General features: G+C 32.6%; 1 protein-coding gene across 2 annotated transcripts in view; it reads right to left on the bottom strand.

Annotated features, from left to right (window-relative positions):
- The window catches only part of LOC114335657 (bifunctional 3'-5' exonuclease/ATP-dependent helicase WRN-like), a 104,058-nt gene that overhangs the window by 13,736 nt on the left and 65,359 nt on the right, over positions 1–24,963 (bottom strand). For both annotated transcript variants that reach the window (XM_028285925.2, XM_028285924.2), the window contains exons 9-12: positions 14,837–14,999; positions 1,890–2,015; positions 1,705–1,838; positions 706–904 (exon numbers count right to left, since the gene is read on the bottom strand). In XM_028285925.2, coding sequence (XP_028141726.1) covers positions 706–904; positions 1,705–1,838; positions 1,890–2,015; positions 14,837–14,999 — 622 coding nt within the window. The remainder of the gene's footprint in view (positions 1–705; positions 905–1,704; positions 1,839–1,889; positions 2,016–14,836; positions 15,000–24,963) is intronic.

Below are 24,963 nucleotides of genomic sequence, written 5' to 3' on the forward strand. Positions count from 1 at the left end.
GAGTTGAGAGTAAAGTAGGCCTCGCGTGGGCAGGATTGCTTGCCTGAAGTAGATCTATTATCTACTAGGATCGTAGAAGTATCTACCTGCTGCCACATACCGGAGTTTTAATAACACCTGTCATCATTATTCCTGGCGGGGACACAAGTGACTGACAATTATAATGAAAATAAAGATAAAACAGTTTATGATATAAAAAAAATATTAAAACAAGAAACAAAAGAAAATAAAACAAATTCAAGCTTAAAATTAAAAAGAGATATATGCTGAATAATACATAACCAAACGATAAGGAAATTAGAAAGTATTTAGAGAAAAGATGTATATGAAGCAAGTTAATCTAACACAGCAGATATTTTCTGTGGAAAATTGAAAACAATTAATAATGTTAAAAGGTTATAATAGTGTACACTAAACAAATAAAATCAAAACACTGAACTACCGTTATTACTCTAACATTGAAACATAAATATTATAAACGAATGAATGTTTACACAGTTGATGACTACATGTAGTACATGATTATAATATACAACGAATCACATTTAAGCATTTATTGATACAGTATTTTCTTATGCACGCCGTTCTGATTCAGTTTAAGCTCATAATGGTATTTTCGCTCATATGTTGGTTTTACTGTTACATAAGAAATGGTTTGCTTCCTAAATCACATTGATGTAAAATAAAATATTGAAAAAAAATTACCTTTCGTCTGCAATTTCTTTTAAACTCTTTCCTGAATTACACAACAAGTATGACAGGTTAATTGTGGTACTAATACTAGCTTTCACATCCGGCAGGGGATATTGTAATAATAATTCTTTAATCGACTTCTTCATATTTGGAATCACATCTAACAACAACTGCCCAAATTTCTTACATTTAGCTGCTGTAAAACCATCAACTGAAAAAAGTAAAAATATATTAAAATTATTTTATGAATAATGTTAGAAAAGAAGTGGAAAACATTGAAATATAGTTTACCAAGTAAACTATAGTAGTTTATAGTGTATATAGTGTAGTTTACTGAGTAAATATCCATTTACTCACGGTTTTTGCTCAAAATTTTAAAGAACGCTTCGATTGACATGAAATTTGATATGCACGTAGCTAACATATCAAAGAAAAAAAGTGATGTTGTGCCCATGTGTGTATTTGCCCTGGGGGTGCATATCGCTCCTTTTCGGGGATGAAAAAACATACGTTTAAATTTAGTCCGGAAGTGGATAAAATGACTATTTCTGAGCAACTTTTGATCTATAACGTTTTTTCACTAAGTCAATACTTTTCGAGTTATTTGCGAGCGAATATATCTTCATTTTTCAACAAAAACAGAACACTTTTTTAGACGGTTTTTCGAAAATAACTCGGTAAGTATTTTATCGAGAAATATATTCTTAGCAAAAATATAGCTTATAAAAAATTTTAAAAATGGTGTATAATATACACCATTTGGCGCATTATTAACTTTAGACCTTTGGAAAATATTTGGATCATTATTAACTTTAGACCTATAAAACCTTATACAAACGCTTCATATTTTTAAAAATATATTTAAAATTATTTAGTAGATAAGGTGCTCCATTTAAAAATACACAACGTTGGTTCGTTGTGTATTGTTTCGACTGACCCTGTATAATCAGAAATTATTAAGGTCGTTTGCAAAACAAGTCATTAGTTGACTTTATAAAAAAAATTTCTTACCTTGTAACGACTCCAGCTGTTTTAAAGTTTGAGGCTTTGCCTCCGCTATTTCTTGCAAAGCTTTTGTAGAAGCCACCATATAAGGCATGCAACTTTCGCTATTTGCAATTTCCGTTCTTCTGTTTATTAACAACCTGGAAATTACGATTAGAAAACCTTGTTTATAGAATAAATTAAGTATTTACCTGTATACCTCCGATGTCTTAGTATCAACTTCTGGTTTTGAGAATTGGTCCAATGGTGTCGTTTTCTTGCTGCTAGTGGGCTGATTATTATTAGATACACGATCACCTTTCTTTATCCAAATCGAACTAAAGAAAACATAAAAATATTATAAAATCAATGGGAAAAACCCAATAGTTGGCTGTATACCATAGTTTAAAAAACTCATGCAGAAGTAAAAACTTTAACTTGTATTCTGGTATAAAATCGTTTATTAAAAAACTATCTAAAAAGTCATCCAAATGGATTGCAAAACGTTTTCGTTCTAATTCAGAACATCTTCAGTGCATTCTGCTGAGTAGTTTGAAACTAGGACACCATTCAAAGTGGTAACCCCATAATATATGGTTTAAATATGTTATTTTAACAAAACATGGTGACTAATAGTCGATGTTATTAAATATAATAGAACACATGCTCAAAGGGAAACGTGGACACAGACCAACTCTGTGTCCATTGTACTAAAAATATTAAAGATTAATTATTTCATATCTTTATAACAGAATTATACTTCAGTTAATATATTAATATTTTATTACATTTAATTGTATTCACATCTGACCATATGGTCCGAGAGCTGTTTGAGTAGCTGACATTTTTGAGTAGGTATTTTAGGCAATCTGAAAAATTTTCAGGTAAATCTTCCATGATAGCCTACTACAAAAATGCCGACCTGGCTGAAGGGTACAACTTGTTATTACAAAAAATATCCTTGAGGTGATTTTACAGTAAATTTAAATATTCAAATATAATGAAAATAAACAAGCCATGCGATTTGCGAGTAACTTTAACTCTGAAAGATTCTTTCATAGGCGACCCATAGGCGATTCTTTCATAGGCGACCTTTCATATGATTATTTTCAGGGGGTGTATCTGAAGTTCACGGGATTGCATCTGAATCTATACATACTATTAACCAGTATAAAATATACAACTATACATGTATAACTATGTATTTTCTTTCCGGACAGGGGGTGCAATTGTTATTTCTACAGGGTGTTTTTTAATTTTAAAAATAAATATTCTAAAAAAAATGCAGGTTTTTTCAGTTGAGACTTTCTATCTACCAGGTGATCAAAAAAAAATTACACGTGCATATGAAGGAAAAGCGCTATAGTAAGCTGCAGTGTGAAAAAGAACGTATTGTCGATAGCTGTTTGCGTCCTCGTTCGCAGCGATTCCATTCGATCGGGCAAAATTACGTGACCTGACGATACCCATGTTATTGTGCGTCAAAATGTTAGAGTAATTATTATATATTTTATATTTCTTAGATATCGTTTTATTAATTAAGAGTAAACAGTAGCGATCAACAGGTAGCAACAAAATATAACTTCGGGATATAGTATCATAAACTTTGGCAACAGTTGTAATCTTTGACATTATCTAAGATTAATATTTTGACAATATCATAGTCGCGCTAAATGGAAGTAAAAGAAAACGAGGTAGGTAAGATAGGTATTTAGAAAGGTATTTTCATGAAATATCTAATAATAAAACAATAATAAATAATCATTTTTTGTTGTGAAGCGAAACAAATTTCGATTTTCGCATAATTTTGGCACGGTTTTTAATGGACTTTTCCTTGGAAGGTTTCACTTTATTTTTCGTTTGATTTACTTTTTCCATTTTGTTAAACTATTGATAATATTTTTAGAATAAAAAATCCTCCTAAAACTTTATATACTCGCATTAGAATTCGAAATATTTTTACGTAAAATATACTTACCTACATATAACTAAAACTCACAATTAACAACAATATATTCTTTCAAAGATTCCAACAACTTATACAACAACAAATATATAATAAATTAACTATCAATAAACACTACTTTGATGAGATGACAGAACACATTAGAGAAAATCTGACGCAGGTTTGTCAAAATGACAGTGATAATTTCTCTATGTTGCCTAATTAGTTATTCAGTTATAATATGTTCGATTTCTTGTTAGAAATAAAAAATTTTAGTAGTTCCAAGATTACACAACATCTAGGCATGGGATAAAAAAGTTTATTTGAAGTAAGTTTATTTTATTCTTTTTCTTAATGGCGGGACAGGCTCCTTTTTTCAATATTTTATTTAGTTATAGAGTAATTTCCACGTACTAACATATTTCTGAAATTGGGCTCTGTACCGCCATTCTTTATTATATTACGAATATGTGTGCCAAATATCTCGACAAAATATTCAAAATTAGAGCCGCAATCTTAGAACGCGTTTGTTGCTACCTGTTGATCGCTACTGTAGCCTCTTAAGCGAAGATAATACATACTGTAAAATAAATTTTGAAAATGATAGAAAAAGATAAATTTATTATTAGGTATACGGTATACATAAATAAGTATAAAAGTATAAAAATATAAATTAAATAAATTATATGTCCGAATCTTGTACTTCTTCAAACTCTTCATCTGAGTTTTCTTCTTCTTCGTCGGACTCCCCCCGAGACTCGGATTCCTCTATATCAGAGGTTCTCAATCTGTGGTACATGTACCACTGGTGGTACATATCATTATTGGCGGTGGTACACAAAACACAGAAAAAATTAAAATAGTAGTACTTACTAAGTATTGATAATACAATTTAAAAATATAGGTGGTACCAAAAATAATAAAAATAACTGTAGGTGGTACATCACTCAAAAAGGTTGAGAACCACTGCTCTATATCATCTGTAAATAGTTATACAGTGAGCACGTAAAGGTTGGAATAAATTCATTTTCTCGAGAATGAACGAATTTGGAAAAAAATCCCGAAAACGGTCAATTTTTATTTTTAAATTGCGACTTTTTGGCATATGTATCATACTAGTGACGTCACCCATCTGGGCGTGATGACGTCATCTATAATTTTTTAAATGAGAATAGGGGTCGTGTGATAGCTCATTTGAAAGGTAATTAAATTATCTATTCAGTAGTATAAACATTAACATATTTATTTATACAGAGTGTGCAAAAAAAAAAATTTAATTAAATTTATTGACATAAAAAGAAGAATGTGTGTGTAATTTATTTAACTCAAAATACATTTTACTGCTATCAGAAAACAGGAAATAATGTTTATTTGACAAATAAATATTGATTTTTGCTTAAATTCAATATTAAAGCCGCCACCGACCTTCCTCTTGACAGTTTGAACATTTAATTTAAGCGAGAAGCAATGAATATTTTTCAAATAAACATTTTTTTTCTGTTTACTGAGAGCAGTAAAATGTATTTTGGACTAAATAAATTACATACATTCTTCTTTTTGTGTCAATAAATTTAATTAAAAAAATGCTTTTTGGACACCCTGTATAACTATGTAAATGTTTATATTACTGAATAGAGAATTAAATTACCTTTCAAATGAGCTATCACACGACCCGTATTCCTATTTAAAAAAATCGATGACGTCATCACGCCCAGATGGGTGACGTCACTAGTATGATATATATGCCAAAAAGTCGTAATTTAAAAATAAAAATCGACCTGTTTCGGGATTTTTTTCCAAAGTCGTCCATTCTCGAGAAAATGAATTTATTCCAACCTTTACGTGCTCACTGTATGTGTTTATTGAAATGGCGCAACTGCGCCATGTGAAAACAGTCTTGCCATTTTTGAGATGTGGTGTTATATAGATGATCGACATAACACGTAACACACACGAAAACATTAAGTAAGATAAAAAAAGAAAAAAAACTACTCAATAGGGCTTTTCATTCTCATTCATTTGTTTCGAGTAATTAATAAGTACATAATCCGTGTATATTAATATTACACCTACACAGATTATACAACATATGACAGAAGCTCGAAACAAATGACAATCGATGAAAAGCTATGAGCTACTTAAAAATGAGCTACTTTGATCACATACTAAGAAATGAAAAACATTAGTTGATGCGATTAGTTATACAAGGAAAAGTAGAATAAAAAGAGAACCGGGAAGACGACGCATATCCTGGTTGAAAATTTTCAAGTGTAGGAGTGTGGAGTGTAAAAACAAAAATAGAACTCTTCAGAACCGTTGCAGACAGAATAAAACAGACCGTGATGATCGCCATTGTCCTGAAAGGATGAGGCACACGAAGAAGAAAAAGATTGAATTAATTCAATAAACACATATAACTATTTATAGATCCTATAGAGAAATCCGAGTGTCGAAGTGAGTCCGATAAAAAAGAAGAAGACAATGAGTATTTTTGCTCAGATGAAGAGTTTGAAGAAGTACAAAATTCGGACACAGAATTAATTTAATTTATATTTTTATACTTTTACACCTTTATATTTATAATAATAAATTTATCTTTTTCTATCATATTTGCAAAATCGATTTTTTAGTTCCTATTATCTTCTTTTAATTAATAAAAAGATATTAGAGAAATCCAAAATATATGATAATTACTCTAACATTTTGAGGCACAACAACTTGGGTATCGTCAAATCAAGTGATTTTGCCCGAGCGAATCGCTTCGAAAGAGGACGCAAACAGCTATCGATATACACTCTTTATCGCACTGCAGCTTACGTATAGCGCTTCTCATTCACATGCACGCGTAATTTTTTTGATTACCTGGTAGGTAGAAAATCTCTGAAAAACCTGTCTTTTTTAGAATATTTATTTTTATTATTAAAAATACCCTGTCAAAATAGCAATTGCACGTCCCTGTCCGGAAAGAAAGTCCATAGCTATACATGTATCGTTGTATATTTTATGTATGTATAGATTCAGATGCACCCCCTGAAAATAATCCTGGGGCGCCTATGTCATCTTGCAGAGTTAAAATCACTCGCAAATAGCCTGGCTTGTTTATTTTCTTTATATATTTAAACATTTAAATTTACTTTTTCTACAACCGTGTTAAAAATGCAATTTTTAGCACTCCATAGGAGCGTTAAAAATGCTACTTTAAAGCACTAGTGCTTTAAAAATTTTAAGGTACTGCAGTTAAAAGTGAATTGTCAAATTATGAAACGTCAAAATATTTATATTTCATTTATTAACATTATTATTAATAGTACAACTTGCACAATTTGAAAAAGGTGGTTTAAAAGGTTTTTTAAAATTTAATTTAAACTGTATTATTGCATTTTTAACACGTTTGTAGAAAAAAACTATTAAAATTTGTTAGAATATACAACAATAAAAATATATGTTATTCTATAGTTGTTATGATTTACGTATTGACAGTATAGGCAGTTTTGATGTAATGTCAAGAAAAATATAAGAATGGAATGTCAGTCAAGTTCAAGTAAAAGCTTTTGTAGGTATTGTCCTGTAATTGAGAATGAATAAATTATAATTGTTGATATATAAGAAGTTTGTAGAAAAAATATTATATGACATACGTGTTAAAAAGTACATTTTTAAGGCACTCATGTGAATTATTGTACATACGTGTAAAACTTTCACATACGTGCCTTAAAATTGTACTTTTAACACTTATATCATAAATAACTATTAAAGTGGCCTCTAAGATATTTTTTGTAATAACAAGTTCTACCCTTTTTTAATTTTGGGGGGGATTTTTGGGGGAAATAACCGCTACCATTCAGCCAGGCAGGCATTTCTGTATTAGGCGATCATGAAAGAGTTACCTGAAAAATGTTTAGATTGCCTAAAATACCTACTCAAAAATGTCGCACAGCTCTCATGCTAATACGGCAGCGATAATCACGAGAAGCAGTTAAAGGGATCGGTACACATTTTCGGCTCCAATGCTATTTAAATGGGATTCATTTTTATCCGAATCCTGAGAAAACTAATAAGTATTTTTAAAAAATGTCAACCCAGAAAGAAAGACTACATACGTTATTACCGAAGGCCTAAAGTCCCTCAAAACTTCTATAATGTTTATTTTAATAAGTTACAGGCGTGAAAAACTAAGAGAAAATTTAGTCTGATTTTTAATCTCAAATATCTCAGTCAAAAGAAACTTTTTATTTATTCTAAGGGACTTTCGGCCCTCGGTAATAATTTAGTCTTTCATTGTGCGTTTAAAATTTTCAAAAATATTTATTAGTTTTGTCAGGATTCGAAAAAAATGAACATCATGTCCGTGGTAATATTTTCCAAATCGAACATTCGCTATCTTTGTACAACGCACTCAGTCGAACAGAGTGTTATGACAAGACAGTGACAATTTTAGATATTTGACACGGCTTCAGAAATATTTTAAGTTGTTTATTAAATAATATTGATAGTGCATTTCATTAATAATTGATTTAAGACGTCAAATTAATAAAAAGTTATTTATTGTTTATCAATTATGGAAGATCAACATCAGATAATTCACCAGGATATATTTTGCGATCCAAGTATTTTGTTGTTAGAGATGTTCAACATTTAATCTAAGAAACGTTCCATAGTAACAATATACCTATTATTAAAAAAATCACTTCATCACTTTTCCTCTTTTTTCGATTAAGTATTAGTTTTGATTGCATAGTACATAAATTAAATTAATTATTGAATACATAGTTAGTAAAAAAATATTATATTAATTAACTGAATTAATAATTTAGCGATTATACAAGTAACAGTTATCCAAGAACATTCAAAAGTCATCTCTAAGTTAATGGTGACAATGGCATTGTCAAGTAGTGTTTATATACATGTCCATACCAGTGAGAATTTTACTATACGTAATTTACCATTTAAAGATAGAAAAAGTAGGGATAGACGTAAAATATTTGCACCTGTGCTCTTAGTTCATTAATGAAATACTCTTACGAATATCCAAATTAAAACGATTAATAGCCCTTAAGTAAAACAAAAATTGAATCAATTTGTTTCTCCAAGGTTTCAATTTAATTTCAATCAAAAAGACAAAATCGAAGACAGAATATTGTAATCAGCTAACAGACAAGCTAGTTCCGCCCTACGTTTAAGATTGTCAAGTCACTTTTTGTTCAGACAATAATGTACAAATGAGATTAAACAGCTCCGTCTGATAACCCTTAACAAATCTGATAAATTAATAGTGGTACACAATGACAAGGCGTTCTCCTCTTTCATTTCTTTCTTCTAACTTCAAAAGGACAAGTAAATCATCCAAAAACAAAGCATTACTAATAAATGTTTCTTCAGAATTAATTAAAACACTATAAATAAACATATCACTTATTCTACCCCTTCGAGAACCGTCGGACCTTCTGGTGGAGGGGACCTTTATGCTCGGTCGTGATCTTTAATTGTGTGAGGTGAACACGACCAATTAGAAATTAAGAACAGTTCAACTTAGGGTATGAAGCGACATCTAGGTTTGACTGGCCTTCATCTAACATGCAGGTATCTGCCGGAAGTAACCATCCATTCCCTGGCTTCCCATGGAACAAGAATAGCCAGAAATAAACATAAAAAGTACACAAAGAAGAAGTGCAACGCATCCTCAGTCATACGGAAATTATGGAACTGGATTCCGTTATAGACCATACTTCAGAAGCCGAAAAGAAACTATTACTGCGAGTGATCATGAGTCGTACATTCTTCCTCTTCTTAGGGTGCCTGTCCGTTCCGTTGGCGATCATTCTGGCGATGATGATTTTGTTGGTTGCTATACGGAATAGCTGTGTTGAGGTCTTTCTACACCATGCTCTCAGGTTAGCAAGCCAGGATATTCTTCTTCGTCCTGGGGCCCTTTTTTCCTTCAATTTTACCTTGCAAAATGCATTGGAGTAGCTCGTATCTGCCTTGATTTCTCATTATGTCCCAAATACTGCAGCTTACGGCTTTTCACGATGTTGACCAAATCTGCGGTTGTGTTCATCCTCCGTAGCACTTCTTCATAGGTGACTTTGTCTGTCCATGGTATCTTTAGGGTCCTTCTGTACAACCATAGCTCAAAAACCTGAAGTTTTGATAGAGTTTCCGCCTTCAATGTCCACGTTTCTACTCCGCACTGAGTACACGTAACATTTAAGGAGCCTTATTTTTATTTCTAGAGTGAGGTCATGACTCTTGAACAAAGAGCTCATAGTCAAGAATGCACTTTTTTGTCTTTTCGATGCGACATCTAATCTCTTGGGTATTGTCCCATGACTCATTGATTATAGTTTCCAAGTAGTTATATTGTGAGACACGTTCAATTCTCATTTGGTTCACATACATATTTGCTCCAGTTATGTTTTCCTTGCTGATGATCATTAGCTTGGTTTTGCTGGTGTTTATATCCAGTCCACATTTATGCTCTACTTGTTTCCGTTATTTTGTTCCTTAGGTTTTGCAGTTCTATGCCATTGGAAAACACTATTGTATCATCTGCATATCGCAGGTTACCGAGCTTGACTCCATTTATTGAGATCAATAGATCCTTCATAGAGAGCCTTCATCAATATCTTTTAGAGCCTCTTCAAAAATGTGCTCTGAGTACAGATTGAATATTAGCGGTGAAATTATGCACCCGTCTCAATTCCCTTAAGATTTTGATCTGATGTGTATATTCTCCATCTATTCGGAGCACCGCTGATAGATTCCAATACAGGTTAGCTATTATTTTTAGGTTACTTCCGTAAATCCCTCTCCTCTCTAGCACTTCCATCATTTGTTCATGCCTTACTCTATCGAAAGCATTCTTCTAATCTATCAGGCATGCAAAAACATCACAGCTGACATTACATTTCTGAAACAACACCTGCACGCTAAATAAAGCCTCCCTCGTACGAACGGCGTTCACAAATCCAAACTGATTTTGAGCAATTTGTTCCTCGCATTTCAGGTAAATTCTTTTGTGGATGACTTTTAAAAACAACTTCAGCAGATGGCTCATTAGACTTAGAAATTAAGTGGCACATAGGTTTAACCAACTACATTTAAATCAAAAATGAATAACCATTATCAATTACATTTAACTTCCTGCTGGACCAAACCATCGATCAAAAATTACAGCACATGCAAAAGCTTATTCGAAAGCTAAATATGATTTAGGGTATATACTAAAGATCTAAAAAGCCAAAAGGTTCCATTTTCTACAAGCTACAAACACTTACTATAAAATAAAAGAAATAAACCTTTAAGTATCGTTTTCTCAACCAGATTATAAAATTAATGCTATAATAGAAATAATGGTGGACTGCTATGGTATGCTGGACGAGTCATACAGTCTGTAGTCAACACCCGATGTATGAGCGGGAACAAAAGGTGAAAAATACTCATACTCTCATACGTCGCATCTGGCGAGTCATGTGGGCCTCTTTTTCAACTTGTCTTGACACTAAAATGTCTGTAATCTTTCCTGTAGGCCTCACTTGGCCAATTCTTACTTTTTCCGACCCCGAATGGCTACTAGATTTCCGAGGGCAGACGGGTCACTATTTTCTATTTCTATCACTTCTTCTATTCAATACTTCTCACCGAATGATTGCCGGTATAGTCGGTTCGCTAAACTCAGACACAACTGGCTAGTGATTTTAGTAAGTAATTTTGCCAATTTGGTAAAATTGGCGAAAAATAATTACTAAATAGTTAATAGTTACTAAATAGTTAGTAATTTTGTCAATTTTGGCAAAATTGGCCAAAAACAAAAAAATTACCTACTAAAATCACTAGCCAGTTGTGTCCGAGTTTAGCGAACCGACAATATAAGCAAGCCCCCACTTACTGACCAACGGCTTCGGGCGGATGAGTTGGTGAGTGGTAGGACACTCTGTTGTCCTGAGACCGAAAAATCGGTCTCAAAGGCAGAGAAACCAAGAAATGGTCAACGGCATCAGGATGTAGAAGGCCAGGAGAAACCACTACATTAAAGATCCTTGTGGATATCTCTAGTACAGCTTCTCATGGCAGATAAGGAAACTATACATACATTTAATGATCATGGACTTCGGAATCCAAAATCCGGCAGGAGAGGAAGATCACAACCAGACCACGGGACCTCTCAGGTCGTCAACAAACGAAAACCCCGTGTCGTGGAAATCCACAAGATAGCTACGTGGAACGTAACAACTATGTTTGAGGGCGCGAAATTACAAAATATTCAGCTAGAAATGGCCAGACTAGACATTCCTATCCTAGGTATATGCGAAACGAAATGGCTGGGGTCAAACATATTTGAAAGTAATGGATACATTGTATACCACTCGGGAAAGGCAGAAGGACCCAGACGTAACGGAGTCGCAATTATTGTCAAAGAAGAAATTCGTAACTATATTCGAAATTTCGTCCCCTTCAATGATCGCATCATGATGATACAGCTGCAAAATAAATTACTGAATATTAATATAATAAAAGTCTATGCACTAATAGCTGACAAACCAGATGAAGAAATTGAGCAATTCTACAGCCAAATTAAACAAATTCTACGGAGCACAAAAAACATGAAGCTACAATTATTCTGGGAGACTTCAATTCAAAAGTTTGTGCTGAAATCACACAAGATATAACCAAAAAGTATGGACTTGGAGAAAGGAACGAAAGGGGACAAAGACTAATACAGTTCTGCCAAGAAGAGAAATGCACTATAGCAAATACTTTGTTTCAACAACCTAAAAGACGACTATATACCTGGAAATCACCAGCTGATCAAGAGGGAACGATAGTCAGAAATCAAATTGACTACATTATCATTAGTAGAAGGTTTAGAAACAGTATTACATCTGCAATAACATACCCAAGTGCAGAAGCAGCAACTAACCATAATCTGCTCTGTGCTGGATTCAAACTAAAGCTAAACATAATAAAAGCCCCGACAACACAGAAGAAACCTAATAATCGACTCCTAAGAAATGGCGTAATAGCAGATGTGTTCAGAAATAAGATAAATCGTGAGATTAAAAAACAGTTAGAAAGATCTGAATAAGAAAATATCGGTCAAAATGAATTCCGACATGGTCACCATAGCAAACGAAGTTTTGAAACCAGAAAAAGACCCAATAAAGAAAAAGGACTGGATGACCGATAATAAATAAAATAAATACTAGACCTTATTCAACAAAGAAGAAATTGGAAAAATAAAGACGAGATTCGATATAGAGATATCGACAAATAAGATACGAGGTTAAGCGAGCAAAAGAGGCCTGGATGGAACAAAGATGTCATGAAATGAAAGAACTACAAAGAAAACATGACGACTTTAATATACACAAAAAACTTAAAGAAATTACCTATACTCAGAGAAAAAGAACTTCTCACTTTATGAGAAACTCCAAAGGTAAAATAATTCTCGACTTGGACGAAAAAAAGGAAGAATGGACTAACTACATAAAAGAGCTCTTCCTGGATACGAGGCCACCACTTAACACCACAAAGTATACGAATACTGGTCCTAGTATTTTAAAAGCGGAAGTAGAGAAAGCCATCAAACAGAGCAAAAATGGGAAATCTCCAGGTCCTGACCAAATACCATCAGACTGGCTCAAACTTCTAGATGACGACAATGTCTCAGAACTAACAAACATTTATAACCACATATACGAAACTGGAATGATGCCACAGATATGGTTAGAGTCTACATATATTCCACTCCCAAAAAAACCTAATACATCATCATGTAAAGACTTTAGACTTTAGACTAATAACTAGTCTCATGAGCCACTCTATCAAGCTACTTCTTAAGATAATTCTTGATAGAATCAATCACAAATGTGAAGAGACTTAGGAATGGGAACAAGGGAAGCCTTGTTCTCAATGTTAACATTACTTCAACGATCAAGGGAAGTCCAAAACTAATTTACGTCTGTTTTATAGATTTTGAGAAGGCGTTTGATAGGGTTCAACATGATAGGTTGTTTGAATATCTAGAAATGATTGGAATAGATGAAAAAGATCTGAGACTTTTACAACATCTATATTGGAATCAAGAAGCTTCTATTCTGGTAGACGGCAAAGAAACAGACAAAATTTGCATTCAAAGAGGTGTCAGACAGGGTTGTGCGTTATCCCCAACTTTGTTTAAAGTATAGTCAGAAATGATTTTTAACGAAGCCTTGGAAGGACAATGTGGAGTTCAAATCGGGGGAAAACTATTAACAACATCAGATATGCAGACGACACCGCGATCATGGCTAACAGTATCGAAGATCTTCAATTCCTTATAGATCGAGTCACTAGAGAATGCTCCAATAACGGACTTACCATAAATACAACAAAGACAAAGTTACTTGTGGTTAGTAAACAAGACGTCGGCCCTATGCAACTAATTGTCAGTAATGAACCAATAACAAAAGTTAACCATTTTAAATACCTAGGATGCTGGATAAACGAGACGCTAAATCCGGATGAAGAAATTAAAACTCGTATAGAAATTGCAAGAGGAGCATTTATGAAACTTAGATCTATTCTGAGCAACTCTCAGCTGAACTTACAACTACGAATCAAGTTGCTAAAATGTTATGTGTATACTGTATTACCGTTGATTGATAAATATAGGGGTATATTTATTAATCCTCCCCTATATTTATTAATCAATGGTATTACTATATGGATGTGAAACCTGGATCATGAAGGTTAACATGATGAACAAATTAGAAGCCTTCGAGATGTGGTCATACCGTAGAATGCTCAGAATATCTTGGGTTCAACGCATTTGAAACAGAGAAGTCTTAAACAGAGTAGGTCAAGGCGAAGGGTACTTAAACAAGATGATAAAAGAGAAAACTTGAATATCTGGGGCACATAATGAGAGGTAGCAGATACAGGATGCTGCAGTTAATACTCAATAGAAAGATCGACGGAAAAAGAGGAATTGGTCGGAAGAAATATTCAAGGCTCTGAAACCTTCGTCAATGGACAGGCTTATCAGCAGATCAATTAATACATGACGCGCAAGATCGAGAACGATATCGGTAAATTGTTATGGGAGCTACCCACGCCTAAAATTTGGGCACGGTACTTAAAGAAGAAGAAGAAGAATAGAAATAAAAGCCACACCTTCAGAACGTCCAATAGTTGCGAGGTAGTATTTTGAATTTATTTTTGAATAAAAATTACCTTTTGGTTGTTAAACATTCCAATATGGTATCAGTTGGAGCCGAGATTAATTTTCCAGTACTGTTCAAGAAACGTTTTCCAGTATCCGAGAGAATGTATACAACAACAAATTTATTTGAAGTCGGTTTGTTTGCCAAAAATTTGTGTTTAAGCACAAGACGACCTAAAGCATAAAAAACAGAACAAAATATTTTTTAAATACGTTCGTTTATACAAAATATCTTATCTAAACAATCTAAGTAAGTAATCATTGGAGTTACTGAGCATAATCGGTACTTCTTTATAATTGATACGAGAGTATAATTAAAAGAAATTATCATAGTTTTTAAGTACAAATTTTGAATCATCTCGTTTTATTTTATAATAACAGTTCAGTATTCTACTGTACAAAATATAACGTGAATTACATTATTTGATGCTATCAGAGCAACAGTGGCCTAAGCCCAAAAACAAAGTTTTGAGATAAATGCAATCTTTGCATTCGTATTTTCATTATGTTTATGGGATGGCGATACAAATTATGTAGCGCCATCTAGCCAAATATAGAGTTAGGTTGCGTAGACCCCTGTTAATCCGAAGATTTAATGATGCTGCTTTTATTGATATATTAATCTACTGCAGCTTAGGCTACTGTTGCTTTGAGGGCCTCATTTGTAAAAATAATTAACATGGTAAAAATTTATGTATACAATAATTCACCAATTTTGATAAAAATGTTTCATTCCTGGTACCTACTCCTCATTTTTTTCTTTTCCTCTGGAAGCCGTGTGTTCTCTACACCAAAAATCGGTCCTGCAGCCAATTTACTTATAATACATATGTTATTAACTACCAGGGGCGTAACAGAGGCCCCCGCAGCGTGAAGCTTGCGGTGGCCCCAATCGAGCAAGGGCCCCATCTTGTCGTTTGATATTATGTAAAAATCTGTTATAGGTACATATATGAAACGTAAATTTCTAAATAGGCGTATTCGGCAAGTGAATCATCTCATATCTAGAAACTTAATCATTTCCGGTCTCACGAACTTTTATGGGTGACGACAATAAACTATAATGCTTTGTACGTGACTATTGAAAGATTTGAGAATTGCAATTTGCCGAATTTTAGAACAATATTTCTAAATCTAGAAATGGGTTATCTCTTTAATCTTTACCTACGTTTAGTATTTCGATACAATTATCCAGAAGCGTAACAGAGGCCCTCACAGCATGAAGCTTACCGATCTTGTTGTCTAATATATGTAAAAATGTGTTGTTATATTATTTGCATACATACGTTTTTAAGCAGTGCAGTATAGAAAATAAAGTTGTCCATCCGAATTAATAAAATTGTAGATATATTCGCTGATAGTAGATAGTGCACGAAGAAAGTTGTTCACCTCATAGAATAATACTAATGTAATCATTTAGTAATTTTTGTTCTATTTTGTTCTATACCAATAAAGATAAAAAAAAGTAAGTCGTCTTAAACAATGCATGGATACACCGCAATAGCTCAGTAAATGACAGATTTGGAGTGAAATTATCAGCGTCACGACGCACATAGGGGTATTTCATCAATCTGGCTGGCCAAAATGATTTATCGCGTTATTATTTAATTTTAATGTTTCTTTTAATATTTTGTATGAAAGAAAATTATCTCTGATAATTTATTAAAAAAAAAACGAGTAGGTATGGAATATTTTTTTATGTACAAGCAAAAATAAAAAAATGCAATTGTAAATGTAATAAAAAATTGTAATTAAATTGAAATAACATCAACTGGACGATGAATTCCAGGGTTCTTCTTCTGAGTCATCTGCTTCATCTTCAACTAGTTCTTCGGAGTCCGAGTTTATTAACATTTTTGTCTAAATCAGCTGGAATGAACATTTCGATAGTTTCCTTTAAATTTTGAGGATTTTGTCTGTTTTGGTCTTAAATAAGTTATTAAAGGATCAGAAATTAACAGAAGTCTAGATTGCATTCCACCCTTGAAAATTGTCGTGCAAAGCTGTTACGTGCAAACAAAAATGTTTATTTCGGGCTTCTGTGGCTTCTAAGAATTTGGCTGGCTGTCCATTAGCTTTTGACCACCTTATAAAGTCGCTTTTACGCTTCAACTCTTTTATTTGGTCTTGACTATAATCTTCATGTGTTAAAAGCTCGTTTTCTAAATAATTTATTTTTGCTTCAAATTCGGCAAGTTTTGTTCTTGCATTTTATCGTATAATATTTTTCTAGAAATTACTCTGTAATTTAAACCACTTGGCATGTCTAAAACAAACAAGAGTTTTGTTACAGCTGAAAAAAATTAGGTTTGTGCAATTTGGTTCTTACGACTACCTCAATTAAAATGTAAATATAACGAAAAAGAGCAGAAAATAGCAGGTGATTTCTCTACCATTATATTTCAAGAGGTCTATCAAATTAATCCCAATAAAAAATATGACCGGGAAGCACCCTGAAGTATAACTAATTTCTTTTAGAATTTTAAAAATAAATCAAATTTTAAACAAAAACATGATAAAGTTTAATACGTTGTTTAGAAACCGCAGTCTACAAATATAGTATAAAATTCCACATATTAATATGTGATCTTACCTGTATTTTCAATATCCATAATTGTTTACACTGTAACAATCACCCAGTAAATAGTATTTAATGTCAAACTTAGCCATCACACTTTAATAGCGAAAATCGTTTACACTATGAACGATGATGGTCAAGTTTTGAGTGGTTATTGCCTGAGTAGGCGATAGTGTGGGACCGGGAAAGAGTTTGCCCAGTATGTAGCAACTATCGGGCTAATATAACACGTAGTTTATTTTATCCCAAAAGATTTTTTTTTTATTTTTATTGGCTTTGGATTACTTGATCCATTCAGCCACGATATATACTAAATTACTGTTTGCTACAATATTCCAAATATAATAAGATTGCGTACATACATAATACTTGACTTAGCTTCCATTCGTCGTGGTAGTCAGACGTGCGTAGGAAAGAAGCTTGTTTTTTAAAACCGGTGTCTATAAATTAGATATTTAAATAAATATTTTGTGAACTTTAAAAGTAAATTAATTACACCAAATAAAAAAGCGAAATCGGAATAAAAACATTAAAAAGTTATGAGTGCAGTTAGCGGGGGCGACGCCCCCGATAAAAATGTTTTAGAAACCCAAATGGATACAGAACATGCAACATCTTCAAAGGAGGAGCTATTGGGATTCCAAAATCTTGTTCCAGTTACACAGATAAGTACCACAAAACTTGTTAATAATAAACCCATTATCGATAATGACTTTGCTAATGTACACACTTCAATAACAAATAACATTAACAAAGAAGTAGGAACAAAAAGGGAGGAATTTCTTTACCGACAAAACGACCTAGGACCTTTTTACGCGTATTTAGAAAATAATTCACCCGATTTTAAAGGCAGATTAAACGCGTTAAGGATAGGTGACATTATTATCACAAATTTTAAAGAAATTGATGAAAAAATTGTAAGCATTGACGCAGTAGGAAGAAATAAAATACGTATAAAATTTAAAGATTATAAATCGGCTAACTATATCATATCTAAAAAAAATGAAGCAATATTTATAAAAAATAATCTAGACATATACATTCCTAAGTTTCTTTTAGTTAGACAGGGCGTAATAAAAGATATTTCCACAGAATTTTCAGTAGAGTATGTTAAAAACAGAATAAAAATGTACGATTTACACTGTAAATTTGAAGTCCTTCAAGTCACAAGATTAAATCGAAGACAAGTAGATGAAAACGGTACTCAATACATTCCAACAAAAACATGCGTAGTTAGTTTTAAGTCACAAGTGCTACCAAAATATATAACAATCAACAAGGTACTAAAGGAAGTCGAACCATACAAACAAAAGGTGCTATTATGCTTTAATTGTCTTCGATTTGGACATACAGGTGGGCAGTGTAAGAGCAAGGCTAGGTGCGATAAATGTCAAGAATCCCACAACTCAAAAGATTGTAAAAAGACCGATCTCACCCCAAAATGTTTTAACTGTTCGGGGGATCATTTTACTACAAATTTAAGCGCGTGTCAAGAATTTCAGCGTCAAAAACTTATTAAAGACGCTATGTCTTCCAATAATATTAGTTATCAAGACGCAAACAAACAGTTCCCCAGAAACTCCTATGCAAAAGTAACATCCATAAATACGGAACAAACTACAAACCTCTCCTGCCTCAAAACTTTCCCTCCATTAAATCCCAATAATTATACACCCACCCAATTCCCATCAAATCCAATTAACAAAATGTCAACTAATAATATATTCTACAATAATAATTCAAATAGTACAAATTCTCGAACGTTCAAAAGACAGAGACCAAATAGTCCAGATCCAACATTAATTTTGCATAATGAAATTATATCCTCCCCTAGATCTCAATTACCTACGGGAGGAATATTAGACAGCATTAACTATAAGGGAAATATTAATAATAATCCAGTTGCATCTCCTTCAGACTTGAGCATGATAAATTCAATATTAGAATTAGTTATAGAAATTGTCACAAAAGTTTTAGTAACAAAAAGTATAAACATAAATAAGGAAGAACTCGAAAACTTAGTCAAATTAACTATAAATGGAAACACGTCATCACATTCTCAGACCTCAACCATGCAATAAATATCCTTCAATGGAACTGCCGTTCGGCAGTTTCTAATAAAAATAACTTAGAATATCTACTAGATAGGGGCAACTACTCCGTTGCACTTCTATCGGAAACATGGTTTAAAGCAGAAAAATACTATAATTTTAAAGGCTTCAACAATATTCGCTGTGACCGGGACGACGGGTACGGCGGCTCTGCCATTTTATTAAAATCAGACTTAATATACCAAGAAGTCTCAATTCCAACTACAATCAACTTTGAGCATACTTGTATCTCGGTAAATTTTCCATATACATAAAAAATTTACTTCGTTTCAGTATACTTTAAACCGAGAACTAGAATATCATTACAACAGTGGATTAACTTTTTGGAACAAATTCCAAAACCATTCATAATTGGGGGCGACTTTAACGCACATAGTTTGGCATGGAACGATGGATATGACGATATCTATGGCAAGATTCTTTTGGAAGCTATCGAACAATGCAACCTAGTAATTATAAACGACGGATCACCTACATTAGCAAACAATAAGAAGTCAGCTGTAGACTTGACCCTCTGTACACAGGATCTGACACAACTAATTACGTGGTGTACTTTAGAAGAACCTTATGGCTCTAATCACTTACCAATACACATACAATTTGGAAGGAATATCCCACCTGCGCAAATTAAACAGACAAAACATAATATATGGAGACTCAAGGCTGCTAATTGGGATGTATACACCGCTACCCTTGAAGCAACAGAACCAAAATCATCACTAATGGGCATTATCGACAATATTAACAAAGCTGCCGACAAAGCAATTCCGTTACGAAAATCAAACGCACAAAATAGAAATCATTGCTCAAAGGACTGGTGGAACGAAACCTGTAACATAGCTGCTAAAGCAAGAAAACAAGCTTTCTTAACCTACACACAGGCTCCAAATCTTAATAATCTAACAGAATATAAAAGACTTGATGCAGTAGCTAAAAAAACTTTTAAAGAAACTAAGAAAAAAAGTTGGATAAATTACTGCCAAAATCTAAATCAAAATACACCAATTAAAGAAGTGTGGAACAAAGTAAACCGATATAAAAACCGAAAACAAGCGAATAAACCCCTAATGGACCCCAAAGAAGACTGGATAAGCGAATTCCACACAAAAATCTCACCTCCATGGGTCGAAAACAACATTACTCAACAAATAACTACTGTAAATAGGAACACTTCTTTCCTACAATCGTTATTTCAATTATGGGAACTCGATCATTGCATTAAATCAACAAATAATAAATCTCCCGGGGCGGATAACATTTCATATAATATGTTGCATAAAATGCCCTTAGACCATAAGAAAGCCCTGTTGGAATTGTTCAATTCGATTTGGATAAATAGGATTCCTTTTCCACCGATGTGGAAAGAATACATCATAGTACCTATCAAAAAACCTGGAAAACAGAATGGAAATGCAGATTCATATAGACCCATAGCTTTATCATCGTGTATATTTAAAACCATGGAAAGAATGATAAAGAACAGGCTTGAATATTGGCTAGAAAATGAAAAAATATTACCTGACTCACAATATGCTTTTAGAAAGGGAAGATCTTCCTTGGAACCCCTAACGATACTAGTAAATGACATCTATCTAGGATTCACACATAAATACAGCACTTTGGCCACATTTTTGGATATAACTTCAGCATATGATAATGTTCAAATAAATATACTAGAAGAGAAGCTCATCAATATTGGTCTACCAACCTCCTTTGCCAACTTCATAAAATCAGCTTACTCTAATCGATCAGTTTCCTTAAAGATAAATCAAGAAATTTCGGAATCAAGAATATGTAGATCTGGATTACCACAAGGTAGTATCCTGAGCCCAATCCTCTACAGCCTGTACACAATGGATATAGAAAATGTTATATCACAAAAGTCTAAAATCATTCAATACGCTGATGATGTTGTTATTTACACCAGTAGCAAATCAGAGGACAAATGTATAGAAAATATCAACACTGAATTTATAAAAATCCAAAAATACCTAGACAACATGGGACTTTCCATATCCGAGTCCAAAACCAATATATGTATTTTCTCTAGAAACAGAAACAACTATCAAAGACAATTAACAATAGGAAAATATAAACTCTGTATTAGTAACTCTGTAAAATATCTTGGTCTGCATCTAGATAGAAAACTATTATGGAAGGACTGTATCCACCAAATTATCAAAAAAACAAGTAATTCTATAAATATCCTAAGAGCGTTTTGTAGAGCAAAGTGGGGAGCAGACCCAAATACGGCTTTACTATTCTACAAAACAATGGTACGATCAATAATGGATTATGGAAGTCAACTCTATGGAACAGCAGCAGATACACATCTAAATAAAATCGAGATACAACAAAATAAATGCTTAAGAGTTTGCCTGGGATATCTTAAGTCAACGCCTATAAACATTATGCAAGCTGAAGCCGTGGAACCTCCTCTTAAACTAAGAAGACAACTATTGAGCAGAAAATTCATGATAAAAACCATTTCAAAAAAATCTTCTTACCTCAATAGCGTACAGTCACTAACAGTTCAAGTTTTGACCCATAGATACTGGCACTTCAAGAAAACCCCCCTCATAGTAGAATCTTTCTCAGAAATAGCTGACATTACAGATATACTCTATTCCAACCAACTCCCTCCAGTTTTAATTTACTCACCTGAACAAATTTTTTCACGTGAAATTAGAACCTACTATTTTGAAAGTGAAGAAGTAGCAAGTATCAATCAAACAAAGTTCAACGAAACAAAAAACAAATACTGGCCAAACTATGATTCTATATTCACTGATGGATCAAAGTCAAAAGAATATACCAGTTGTGCCTTTTACCATTTTGAGGAAAATACTGACAAAAAATTTATTTTACCAAAGGAAGCTTCCATATACACTGCAGAACTAACAGCAATAGTACAAGCTATGAAATACGTACTCGGCTCTAACCACGACAAATTTATAATATGTACGGACAGCAAAAGTGCAGTAGATAAACTTAAAAATGTTAAAATAAATAGATCAGTTAATCATATTGAAGCAAAAATTCTGTATTTATATAATGAGATACACATCAAGAATAAAGTCGTCATATATCTATGGGTAAAGGGACACGCAGGCATAACAGGTAATGAAATGGTGGATGCCTTAGCAAAAACAGCTCCAACATCAGGAGAAGAACTAAATCTTAAACTACCCCCGTCCGATTTATTCTTAAATCAAAGGAACAAAATAAATGAGATGTGGCAAAACCTATACAGTGCATCAACAACTGGAACAAACTTTTGTAAACACCAGCCAAGGATCCCCAGAAAACCATGGTTTCACAAAATACCAAACAGAAACTTTGTCGCCACAATAAATCGAATACGTGCAAACCATGCACTAACACCTTATTATAAGCACAAAATAAAAATTACAGACGATCCACTGTGTAGTTGTGGCAAAATGGGTACATTGGTACATGTTTTACTTGAATGTCCAATAAATATTGTAAACATTAATAATCTATATAAAAACTTAATTCACTACAAGATAAACCTTCCAATAGACCTAAATTGTATTATTTTTTCAGGAAATAATAATATACTTTATGTACTTCATCAACACATCATAAACTGTAAACTAAAATTGTAAAATTACTAACCAATTTTGTAAGCAATTCTGCAAAACAAACTAAATGTAAAGCATTAAAGGAAAAAAAAAAGGTGAATACAAAAAAAAATAAAAAAAAAATAATAAAAAAAATAAACCAAGTAAAAAAAATGAACCAATTAAAAAAAAACAAAAAAAAACAAAAAAAAACAAAAAAAAAACAAAAAAAAACAAAAAAAAAACAAAAAAAACAAAAAAAAAAACAAAAAAAAAAGAAAACAAAAAAAAATAAAAACACACAAAGAGGGCTAAAACCTCCGCGGCGTTGAACCGGGTTGATGCTCTAGCGCGGAAGGAAAAAAAAATTAAACACCTTACACTTTACTAATGCTACATATTACTAACAAAACAAATGAATACATCATGCTCAAGTTTGATACTATGAAACAATTTACACAAACTATTTATACAATCTAACATAGTCTGGCTAATTGGTCCTCACCAAAGCCATAAATTCCACGAAAAAAAAAAAAAAAAAAAAAAATACATAATACTTATGCACGCACAAACATACATAGGTAGATACTGAAATCAATAAAAAGCAATGAAAAAAACAAAAAGGAGGTGGAAACATTAAATTGACCGGCAGGTATACTCTACATTCATGGCCCTAACCAACTTAAATTAATTTACAAATAATGAAATTGACAAAAAAACTAAATGCTAATACTTAATACTAATACTAAATGCTAATAAATATATAAGTTTTTTTTTAACACAGCGCTAAGGCTTCAACCCGGTTCGACACCGCGGAGGTTTAGACCTTCTTTGTGTTTTTAATCTTTTTCTCTTTTTAATTTTATAATTAATGATACTTTTTTTTCGTTTTTTTTTTCTTTTGTTATTTTTTTTTGTTTTCTTTTTACTTGTTTTTTTTTTAATTTTTTTTTTGTATAATTTTTTTTGTATAATTTTTTTTTTAATTTTTTCAATATAAATTTTTATACAATTTTATTCTTATTACCTCCCTGTAAAATTTACGTAATAAAATTTCACAGGTAGACAATATTACAAAAGTATAAACATAAAACAAACAATAATTATTGCTAAACACATTCAACCAGACTCATTCAGTGCAAGTTAAATTTTCCTCTTAGTCCTTTTTAACAACTCCCAGATGATTTGTTTAATTTTATAACTTCCTACGAGACAAATATAAAAGAGAAGCATTATTTTGTGGGAAAGGTATTTGTTCTTGAATCAGATTGTGCATCAAATACTTAACTGCATCATCATTATGTTTGCATTCAAACAACCAATGATTAATATCATCAACATATCCATTGCAATCGCAAATATCCGATTCGGATAGGTTAAATCTATAGAGGTATGTCTTGACAGTGGCATGATTAAAGAGACATCTAATAAACATGGAATATATATTCCTATTGGGGTAACTTCTGAACGCAAAAGGCTCAGTAGGTAAAATAGGATGAATTTTGGTGTATAAATTGTTGCTTCGATTGCAGAAAGCGTACCACTCAATATCCCAATTTTGTTTCAGACTTTTCTTGCGAGTAGCTGTTAGATCGCTTCTATCTAGCCAAGTTATTTCCGATCCTTTTAAGATTGCCTCTTTAGCAAAAAAATCTGCTTTCATGTTACCGGAAATACCAATGTGTCCCTTTACCCAGACGAAAGTTACAGAAGTCTGGTTTTCCAGTAGCCTTAGTTGGTTTTCTAAAATTTTGACGACAAGGCTATTTTTAAATAAATGTTTACGTGAGTTTCCTAGAGCTAATAACGAGGACTTTGAATCTGACATAATTACAACTTGCTCGTTAGAAATTTTTTTGTTGACA

This window comes from Diabrotica virgifera, chromosome 2 (genome assembly GCF_917563875.1).
Source record: "Diabrotica virgifera virgifera chromosome 2, PGI_DIABVI_V3a".
In the NCBI taxonomy this organism is placed as follows: domain Eukaryota; kingdom Metazoa; phylum Arthropoda; class Insecta; order Coleoptera; family Chrysomelidae; genus Diabrotica; species Diabrotica virgifera.